Below are 11,663 nucleotides of genomic sequence, written 5' to 3' on the forward strand. Positions count from 1 at the left end.
ATATATAGGAACATCGGAAATAATAAATTTGAAACATAGAAAATCATTTTTTACCATCTATTACTGAGACAATGTCCTGACAATCAATCAGATAATATTATCAGATAGTAATCCATCAGAAGATAGTTTTAAGTTTTTTTTTTATGAAGGATAAATGTTTTAATAGATGGATATGTGTTTCCCCTAGGCAATATTGCGGTAGTGAGGTAGTAGTGTTAACATTTTACAGAAATTAAAGACCCACAAGGTTCCGGATACGTATATAAGCACTTATTGTGAGATAAGAAATTAAGCGGTTCAGTAACCTGTACATCCTCAAGTAGACCTAGAGTGACTCGAATAAAGTTAAAAATCATTGTATTACGATTATTACGAAACTCAGACACGTAGACCTACAAAACAGCCTTTCGTACTTGTTCCTTCTTCCAGCCTTTAAATTCCGAGTGACGATACAAATATACCATTCGATTGTTTGCCACATGATCACAAACATGTCTAAGCCCAATGAAATTTTTTTAAGTACAGTAATACTGAGTGTTCTATTTTCTATAGCTATTAAAGCCCAGAACACTGTCAACGAAAAGCATGAAACAGTGTTAAACGAAGATTATGAAGTCTTGTTAAAGTGGCGAGTTGACGGCGATGTTATTTTCTTTGAAATGAGTGCTCAAACTCAGGGGTATGTTGCTATTGGTTTCTCTCCAAATGGTGGCATGCCTGGTTCAGATATTGTAGCAGGATGGGTAAAGGACGGCAAAGCATTTATATCCGTAAGTTTAATTTGGTTTTTTTTAATTGGTTTTATGTAGGTACAATTTAAAATGTTTAAAATAGTAGAAATAATTAAAGGATCAATATTAGGCCTACTTATACAAATATTTCAATAATCAGCATTTAAACAATTAGTAATTAATCTTAAATAAAATTATTTTGAATTGATTTGATTTTGATTTGATTTATTTAATATCTCAGCTGTACACACAGCATTAGTCGAAATACGAAATAGAGATATTTGGATAACCCTTGAAGTCCCTATTAAAGGACTTATTTCAAGGAGTTCATCGATCCTTGGTATTTCTACAGATTCATATAATTTTATTAATATCATATGAGTGGTAAATTACATCTAGGCCTATATCTAAATTGCTTAATCTTTGAAACATTGTTAAATGAAAGAAACAGTTAAAACTTTTAAAAAATTGAAAGTATTTGTTCATGGAATTCATTATTCTGAAATATTATCAACGAGTTTGTTAACAACGTATAAACGATACAAATACTTCTCAACACATTATTTTATTTGGTAATAATTAACAAAAATAATTAAAAGAGTTTGTAACAAAGATCTTATTAAATGAAAGAAATTATGGTTTTGAATATTATACTACAGCAATAAACTGTCTTAAAGCATACATTTACTAGAAGGTCGGCTGATATTCAGAGCCCTCGTTGTATAAATTAAATAGGCCTAATGTGATGCTTTTATCAACGAAGTCTCCCTATGAGGGTTATAAAGTGGAGTTTTTGTTTAGTGGTGAGAAAATCATACTGTAGCAGGAATTGAACTCAGGATACTGGGATTAGAAGGCAAGCATCCAATCACTAACCTAGTAAACGTCCGCTCCACCTGGGGCCCCTATATTTCGAATTTCTTGGATCCACCACTTATTTTACATTTGTATAAATAGAATCTTCAGATCACTTAAATAATTTTCTTGATCACTGTGAAGTTGTAGATTCACCAGCTTCTTTGTTTACTTAATAGTATTTTGTAACGTGTTTTCTAACAGGATTTTTACGCCACCGAATTCGCCAAGCCGATTATGGACTTTTCCAATGATTATGAGCTTCTATATGGATCCGAAGAAGGCGGCAGAACAACAGTCGGATTCAAACGGAAGCTACAGACTTGTGACACCAGTGACTATAAAATCACGGTATATATACTGTCTCTTATACATCTAGATGTGTATAAGAGACAGTATATATATATATAAACTACTGTTATAAAAAAAATATTGTTCAACTGAATACAATTTATTGTAAAGTGAAAATACTTTCAATTATAATATTATTGTCAGTTTCCGCAAGTCGAATAGGCCTAATGGAGGGTCTAATTCAATATTAATTTGGGAAAGTTACGGTAATTTAAACTATTTTGCATTAACTAAACATCTCATATAAACCTAATTAAGGGTGAGATACGGTAATGCATGGCAAGGCGAACTCTCACTTAATTTAGTTTCAAATAGAAATCTTAATTTTAAGCAGACATCTTATATTTTAATTAAAATATCTCCTCTGATTTATTAGTTAGGAAGTAAGATGTCTTTATTTACGACTAAATGGCAGGTGTACTCGCCATATTAGTGATTAATAGCGTTATTACTTTTAGGGTGACACGGCAAGAATTATTTGGGCTGTGAATGATAGAGATCCTGCTACTCTAGATGATCTCTCGTACCATGGATCATCAAGGGGCGTGCGATCACTTGTCCTGCTCGATGCCACAGCCAAGCTGCATGAGCTACCTAAAGATGCAGACAGCTTTGAACTTCTTTTACCTAATGTGAGTACATCTCGTAATATAAACCGCCCTATGGTTTTACGTGCTTGATAGCCAACATTTTGTGGAGGACGTATAACCTTCCAAATAAAGAATGCGGAGTTAGAGTCTTAGTTTGTCAATTATAAACATTGACACTTGTGGTGGTGGTGGTGGTGGTGGTGATGCTGCTGTAGTAAAATAAACCAACACCTTTTCTATCTGCTTTCCTCCCACCACAATCGAAAAAAAAAAACCTACCAGATATTGAGGAGTTTGTATAGATTTCAAGATTGACACAGGCTACTGATAAAGACCATGAAATCTTGCACTGAAAAAAAACATAAACATCTGTGATTTAAATTATGCAAAGAATAGATTTAAAGTAAATTATTTGTCCAATTATTGCTAGAATGTTTTAGTACTTTATAGCTGTTGGTCTACTGTATTAGTGTTAGTATTAGGCCTTCATCTAGGCTATGTTGTCTTTCTCCGCCCAGGAGTGTAAGTTAGTACCTAGTAGGATCTAATACCAAACGCTGATTCCAGTTGCTTATGGAATGTTGCTGCCTATGGAGCTGAGGATGTGTTCAGTAGGTGTTTGATCAGGGAGTAATAATGTAAAGTGCATAGAGACAGTTTATTGCAATATGCCCTATATAAATGTCGAATTATTACTATATTATTATTTTAAGGCAAAGAATGTTGTGTATTAAATTGTCTTGCGTGAAGCAAACCCTGTACTCCACCTTCATCAAATATGCCCTGCGATGCAATCTCATTTTCTATCAATATTTAGGTGGCCGTGCCGAGCGACGATACAACGTATTGGTGTTCAACTTTTGCAGTACCTAAATTCGATAAGCCTGTGCATGTGTTTCGAGTAAGTTTAATTTTATTTCATTAAATCACGATTTACATTGGATTTTCCTATCTACGACATTGAATATTGATATTCGTATTAATATTATTATCTATTATTATTATTATTATTATTATTATTATTATTATTATTATTATTATTATTATTATTATTATTCCTGTTGAGATAAAATCTTGAAAGCTATTTCATTGAATGCGTACAGGAGTCGGCGCTTTAAGTCATCAATGGAGAGGTCTGATCAGACTGCTTATCATAATATTGACAACACCTGTACCCTCTGCAAACCACCTTCAGAAGCTGGTCTCTTTGACGTTGGACCTGAAACGAGGGAATGGCTAAATAATACGGAGTTTGCCATCTGGTGGTACACAAAAGAAGAAAGGGCTTCAATAATTTATACATACTAGCTATTAAATTAAAAAATATAAAATTCATAATTGTATTTCACTCAAAACTTAAACGTAAAGAGTAGGCGAAAAGAGTAAATGTCCCTGAACAAAAAGCCTGCCAGAGAAACAATGATAATAGTGATAACATCATCAACAATAATAATAACAATAAACAAAACAAAAAACCAAAAACAGAAAAAAAAAAAAAAAAAAAAAAAAAAAAAAAACAGTTTGCCTACGGTGGAAGAGAAGAAGGTTACGAGTAGGGTGTATTTTCAGTAATATTATTTTTCGATTATATTCTAGTTTGATACGATTGTGCAAGAAGGCCACGAAGCTCTTGTGCACCATACGCTACTGTACGGTTGTCGTGGTAATGTTTCGTCAGTTCTTGGATATTCAAGTACTTGCGAAAGGGATAATATGCCTCCTGATCTCGAAAAATGCTCTCGAATATTGTACGCATGGGCAATAGGTGCCGGAGTAAGTTTGAATATCTTTCTATTGTTTTACCTTTAAAACGCTTTAATATACTAATTTAATTGAGACAACTATTTTAACAGTCAGGGTACCGCGTAGATACGTCCGGTTTTGTAATTAAATGCGGTGTTAGATATTAGCTTAGTCGGTTCATCAGCAAAGACGTTTCCATCAAGCCACCATATTTTTACTTAAAGCGTTTGCAGATTAAAGATGTAAATGTCCCCTGAAAATGAAAAAAATAAATTTGGAATTGACTTGCTCATTTTGCAGTAACATACAAATAACTTGAGCCTACAATAGTATTTTATACTGGATAATGATAAAAAATATTAAACCACTTCCAGTGACTGGAAGTTTTTCTCTCATTTTTCGCTGTAAAATGATGGGTAAACATTTTAGAAATACACTAATAATGTTCAAGTTGATAATTTTGATAGTTACTTTTAAAATGAGCGTGTTAATTTATACTGATTTTTATGATATTTGGGTTTTTTTGTTTGTTTTTGTTTTTGTTTTTTTTGTATTTTGCATGGCACACAACTTCTTTAAGTACGCGTACCAAAATATGTTTCAACAGTTTTACGTCAGCCACTTGACTTTTCAAACAGCAAATGTACTTGAATTGATAACAAGTTTCGTTATTTGTTAATGTAATGTTGCTCTGTAAAATACAAAGAGAATTCGAAAATGTATTAATATTCGTATTTATATAAAACATTTTAAAATCATTGTATACTAAGTGGCACATAAGCTTCAGCTTACTAAATTTCATATGTTTATCAACTTCTTTAATTTCAGTCGTTCGAGTTTCCAGAACACGTTGGCTTACCACTTGGCGGTGAAAGTGATCCAACATTCTTTTTTGTTGAAATGCATTATGACAATCCTGGACGTAGGGCAGGTGATTGTTTTATCATAACTTCTAAAATAAATAAATATATATCATTATTATGTAGTAAACAGCTGCTGACATGACTTGTATTTCTGTCTCTTATTAATGATATATTTAATATTAAAAAAATTACAATGAATTACTAATAGTTATAAAACAGATCAATACCGTATGTTATCAACCTCAACGTTTAAGGCTCTGTCCAGGCTATTAAATTGACAACGCATCTGGCCCGCCTAAATATTGTCATGATGATATCACATAATTTGTTAAAGACTCCCTTGATTCTTTTAAAATAAGCCTAAAGTCTTACTTGTTCACCAAAACTTCTTCAGGGTACAATGCGCCTTTGATAATTTTTTTTTTTTTTGGAATTGAAAATATAAATGTTGATTGATTGATTGATCATGACCGTATATTGGAACATATACGGTCATATATAATACAACATACATATATAATACAACAGTTCTTTTGTCAACATTTAAAGACGTGTCCTGGCTATCAAATTTCATTTTACAAAAACATGTGACATGCCTAAATAAGGCATCATTATGATGATGGCATCACATAATGAACATATAGGAACATGATGACTATATATGGGCATACAAAAGCTTTTTTTGTCAACGTTTAAAGCCCTGTCAAGTCTATCAAATTTTAACATGCGACATGCCTAAATAAGGTAACATCACATCTTATGATAACATCATGTCATAAACATAATATATAGGAATATCATAACTATATATGGGCATACATAGGTTTTTTGTCAACGAAAATTGTATAATCTGAGCAAAGCCTAACGAAATTGTCTCCATTATTATTTTTTTTTGGTTTTATTAGATTTCGTTGACAGCTCTGGATTCAAAGTCCATTATACATCGACTCCTCGTCAATACGAGGCTGACATCTGGATGGTAGGCGAGGCTTTTCGTCCAACGGGTCAAATGATTCCTCCAAAGGAATCTGATTTTAAAACAATGGGATTTTGTTTGGGTGATTGCACAAAAGTGGTAAGCTTTATGTTGAGAATCTTATTCTGCTAATAATATTTAAGACATTATAAAACATATGATTATCATAGTATTTTATTAATTAAATATTATCTTAATAATGTCTGCATAGATTTAACTGGGCCCTACTTGCACCCGCCTATGGTACTTATTTTTAACGAGGAGTTTTAGTGAATCAAATTTTGCCTCTGACTATTATCTTCACCTTATTGATTTTGTATCGTCCTGTTTATATTTTTTTTGGTTGAAAATAAATTAAAGGGCTCAGTGGGAGATTCAACGAGGGTCAACCGGCCCAACCCCCACCCCCTACATTTAAAAAAAATTATAAACTCAAATGGAGAAAAAAGTAAAATTATATTCAAAAGTGCCATAATTTTCTTACCTACTATGGTGGAGCTGAGGTGGTCTATACCCGCCTCTATTCGAATTCCTGCGGATCCGCCATTGGAGCCCCATCTTGATATTGGGCGTGGAAAATGTATGTGTTTACTTCATGTGGCCTGCGACATAATATTAGTTATTAATTTTTTCAGATAAAAATAGATAATAATAAATAATTAAATTGGTCAGGTATAAATTTTATATATTTACAGAGCATGTCGGAAGACATCAAAGTGTTCGCAGCGTTCCTTCACGGTCATCTTACAGGTAATGTTACTTTATATTTGGATTGATCTATGTTGTTTTAAATCCACACATTCTGTTGAAAATGTTACACATACACTACACATTTGATTTAGATTTGTACAAATATTACATTATTATTATGATTATTATTTTTATTATTATTATCATTATTATTGTTGGTATTGTTATTATTATTATTGTTGTTGTTGTTGTTGTTGTTGTTGCTGTTGTTGTTATTATTTTTATTATTATAACAGTTCGGAAGATTAGCATGCAGCATTATCGTGACGGCAAGCTTATTGACGATATTCGTGACGATAACTATGATTTCAACCTTCAAGAAACGCGTCTGCTGACAGAGGAACGAATTTTTAAGCCGGTAAGTGTCAAGCCACTATCAGATAGTTAAATTATTGTTTACTTTGTCATTATTAAATTCAATGTCAGTGGTCAATGGTCTTGCATTTTTATACCCTCCACAATAATACCGTCTCAAGGTACTTCAAAGACTAACAATCTACTACAGGTAATTTAATAATTTAAAAATGGATGACAGGTTCCGAACGCGGAGAGGAGGAAAGTGCGCACCCTCGATGTGGATATGGCTTCGCCATTGCTACCATGCACACGTAGGTACCTCGGCGTCATTGTGCTGCGCCTTCTCAAGAAAGGAGGTGCACATTGGAAAATAAAGAAAATATCAAACTTAACTACTGTGTATTTTATGCATTTAACAGGGTGACGATTACGTGGTGACATGTTCTTACAACACAATGGACAGAGAAAACATTACAGTTGTACGTATTATGATTATATTTACATGAAAACTTTAACAATTCTTTTATAATATTGACGGTGTATTGTCCCATGCAAAATACAAACAAAAATTTTAAAAATCCATTTTGAAATTAACTTGCCCATTTTGAAATAACATAAAAATTATCAAATTGAAAATAAAAAATAGTGTATTTAAAAAATGTTTATCATTATTTTACAGCAAAAAATGATATAAACACTTCCAGTCACTGAAAGAGTTTTATTATCTTTATTATAATTATCCAGTTTAAAAATCAGGGTACACTCAATTCACTGTTTTCTATGCTCAAGAAGTTCAAGTGCAAACTTGAGCAAGTTAATTTCAAAATTATTTTTCAGGATTTTTTGTCGCTAAGAAGAACATCCTTAATTACTGCAGGTATTGGATTCGAATACCGCTGGAGGAAAATAGTGTTTTCACAATAATTACCTACTGTAACGTTCATTTTCATTGATTTGAAGGTGAACACCAAGAGTTTGCAATGTCAAATTGACCTTCCCGGAAAAAGCTCCACTCTTTGGTTATTGTTGTTGTCCCACAAAACGATAGGGAGCTTTCGATTGCACGACGACGGTAGGACGTAGAACGTAATGACGTCACTAAAAGTAAGGTCACCTCGTCGAGCAGATTCTGGAACGCAATTTGTCCAATTCTACGTATGCAGAGAACGTAGGACGCCAGGTAGGACGGTCACACGCATGAGTGATTCCGTTCTAGCGTCACGTCGTCGCACAATTCGATAGCTGATCCCTACTAGCGTTAAATGTACGTAAACAATGGCGTTTGTGGGACACAACACGTGCTTGTAAGACGCAAGCATGTTCCTGGGCTTGTTCTGTTTGGTCAGTTTTTAAGTTTGATTGACGCTGTAGAAAGGTATATTACGTAACTTGCACAAGCTTGGCACACTGACTTCTGATGATTGGCTTTAAATTCACACAAAGTCCTAATTGGTATATATTATTATTAAACAATTTCCATTATTTTCTATTCTTTTTTCTTCCTGATTAAATATTATAATATCATATCATTTATAATATATTATATGATTTATGGTGTATATATTTAGCCTTTAATGGTAATGGTGATATGATAATTGTCAACTAGTTATATAATTTAATATTATTCCTTAATTATTACATATTTTTTAATTGTTTTCATCTTCGTGAGTGTTATTATATTTACTACTACTCTTACTATTTTGATTAACTTCTTAGGGAGGTGAAAGCACAACGAATGAGATGTGTGTATCTTTCGTGTACTACTATCCAAGACAATCGAGATTGGGTTACTGCTTATCCAGTCCGAGTGAGGCCAGTGTCATCAACATGCTGGGACTAGACGAGGGTCAAAAGTAAGTATTTTAGACATCATTATATTTTTTTCATCATAGTTAATTATCATATACAATAATACCAGAAATTATCATAAACTAGTGTTATGAATTCCTATCCTCAATTTTTACTGCCATCAATTATTATCATATATTATTGCCATATTGTTATTATTATTATTATTATTATTATTATTATTATTATTATTATTATTATTATTATTATTATTATTATTATCAGATGTATCGAAATATTAGATAAGATAAGATAAACTTTTATTTGTCCAAGCATTAAAACATGTTGGACATTCGTTTTCCATGGCGTATTTACATACAAAATACTGTACATAGTAAAAATCAATAAAAAACATATATATACATAGTAAAATATATATATACTAGTAAAATACATGAAAATACATAAGATATTATTCTTATTACAATTATTATCACAATTGTAATCATTATTACAATCATTATTATTACGATCATTACAATCAATGCTCTAGGTGAATGTTTTAATATATTCATACAATACGTTATGTTTTTTTCTCTCACAATCAATAGCAACTTATTAAACCAAATAAAGCAAATGAATTCAAAAGAAATGAAAGATGGATTGAAAAAAGTGATGAAGAAAGGAAAACGTTACAACTTTTGCATAAATCCTGTTACAACAAGAATGCATGTATGTAGACTTCATATATTTAACATTATCTCTCTATCTATCTATCTATCTATCTATCTATCTATCTATCTATCTATCTATCTATCTATCTATCTATCTATCTATCTATCTATCTATCTATCTATCTATCTATCTATCTATCTATCTATCTATCTATCTATCTATCTATCTATCTATCTATCTATCTATCTATCTATCTATCTATCTATCTATCTATCTATCTATCTATCTATCTATCTATCTATCTATCTATCTATCTATCTATCTATCTATCTATCTATCTATCTATCTATCTATCTATCTATCTATCTATCTATCTATCTATCTATCTATCTATCTATCTATCTATCTATCTATCTATCTATCTATCTATCTATCTATCTATCTATCTATCTATCTATCTATCTATCTATCTATCTATCTATCTATCTATCTATCTATCTATCTATCTATCTATCTATCTATCTATCTATCTATCTATCTATCTATCTATCTATCTATCTATCTATCTATCTATTTTCTTTTTTCTTTTTTTTTCCCTATTTAATAATTGCTCAATTATATTAAACATTACCAAATCTATAGTTAAATTGAATATATGTTTTTTTTTCTTGTTTCCAGGAGGGTATAGAATTTGAAGTCGATTTTCCACCATGGTACAAAGAGGATCAGCGAATCATAACACAAGATGCGTGTGTATTGGCCTCTATTAATAGTGGTAGCAAGATGATGAGGGCGGGCTATTGGAACACAATTCCGGTTTTTGCAATCTTCATGTGTTTGTATGCGATGTTTACAGTATGATGTTTTATAATTATATTACCATGAGGAAATATAAGTAAATTGTTGTGTTCCCTATGTATTTATTATTAGATTATTACATATGTAGGTGTATTATAATACAGTATCTTGAATATTAGGGCTATGTAAATAGAATGATTATTTAAAGCTGGATTGTTCCATGAAAATCTTGAGACAACTATACAAAATATCTCATAAAATACATTAAAAATTATAAAAATTATTTTTGAAATTAACTTGCTGATTTTAAAGTAACATATAAATATCAGTTTTGAACATAGAAATATTAGTGTATTAAAAAATGTTTACCAATTTTTCTGTGATTAAAGAAATACTTCCAGTCACTGGTGGAACAGTGTTTTATTATTTTTATTATCATTAATCATTATCCAAATCAGACAATTTTTTATTCAAATCAATAACTTTTCTATACTGAAATTAGTAATGTATATGTTACTTCAAAATTAGCAAGTTAATTAAAAATTATTTTAATGATATTTTGTCATTTTTAGGGGAATTTTGAATGAAAATATAATGAGCAAAATTAAGCTATTTGGCAAACGACAGCTTAAAAACACCGTCTGATATCTTAAATGTGTTTATGATATATTTAAAATTACAGTATCGAAACGATCTAGGTACTTTGTAAACTATATTATTGAACTGTATTATCAATGCCAGATCTTTGAGGTAGTTATTCCTGTCTTTATATGATATATTATTAAAAAAATAAACATTGTTATAGTGTTAAGCAGACACAATGCCATTTTGTTGATCTGCTGTAGTTCTAATGTTAACATAAATATTCATTGCTGAATTGTTAGTCTTAATTGCTAATGAGTACCGTCAATATTTGTAATAAACTGAGTATTATAAAGCACATTACTCTCGTATTTGTGTTTAAAAATTTAACAAGGAACTTTTTTGTTGTATATCAAATAGATACATTACAAAAGCAAATACACGTAGGTCTATACAGTACAATCACTTATCGAGACATCACTCACTACATAACAGTGGCGTATCTAGGAATAAGCGGGGAGACGCATACTCCCCCAGTCGTATCCATTGAAATTGTTTGAAGCCAAAAAATCACGCTCAAGTTCTAAAAAATCACCTTAAATCCCCTTATTTAGTGAGCCTCTCACCTCATATCGAGCTCACTAGTACTTCACCTTGCGCCTCC

The 11,663-nt window shown here is 31.3% G+C and overlaps 1 protein-coding gene across 1 annotated transcript; it reads left to right on the forward strand.

The window, feature by feature from the left end:
* Positions 1-376: 376 nt before the first annotated feature.
* On the forward strand, positions 377-11,362 carry LOC117108378 (DBH-like monooxygenase protein 1 homolog). The gene is made up of 13 exons (XM_033250378.1): positions 377-770; positions 1,791-1,937; positions 2,396-2,569; positions 3,345-3,428; positions 4,124-4,300; positions 5,099-5,201; positions 6,039-6,208; positions 6,805-6,859; positions 7,096-7,217; positions 7,576-7,635; positions 8,873-9,009; positions 9,556-9,676; positions 10,298-11,362. Exons 1-13 carry the CDS (start codon positions 480-482, stop codon positions 10,478-10,480), a joined length of 1,824 nt encoding a protein of 607 aa, XP_033106269.1. The 5' UTR covers positions 377-479; the 3' UTR covers positions 10,481-11,362.
* The last annotated feature ends 301 nt before the right edge of the window (positions 11,363-11,663 follow it).

Source organism: Anneissia japonica, unplaced genomic scaffold (assembly GCF_011630105.1).
Source record: "Anneissia japonica isolate Jap-2015-1 unplaced genomic scaffold, ASM1163010v1 scaffold426_len1935630_cov189, whole genome shotgun sequence".
Classification (NCBI taxonomy): Eukaryota; Metazoa; Echinodermata; class Crinoidea; order Comatulida; family Comatulidae; genus Anneissia; species Anneissia japonica.

What these genes read in the sequence shown, in the direction of transcription:
- LOC117108378 (XM_033250378.1), top strand. Translation starts at nt 480, where the DNA reads ATGATCACAAACATGTCTAAGCCCAATGAAATTTTTTTAAGTACAGTA. An exon ending in CCTTCACGGTCATCTTACAG is followed by an intron (nt 6,860 to 7,095) that starts GTAATGTTACTT and finishes TTATTATAACAG; the next exon opens with TTCGGAAGATTAGCATGCAG. An exon ending in AGGAACGAATTTTTAAGCCG is followed by an intron (nt 7,218 to 7,575) that starts GTAAGTGTCAAG and finishes TGCATTTAACAG; the next exon opens with GGTGACGATTACGTGGTGAC.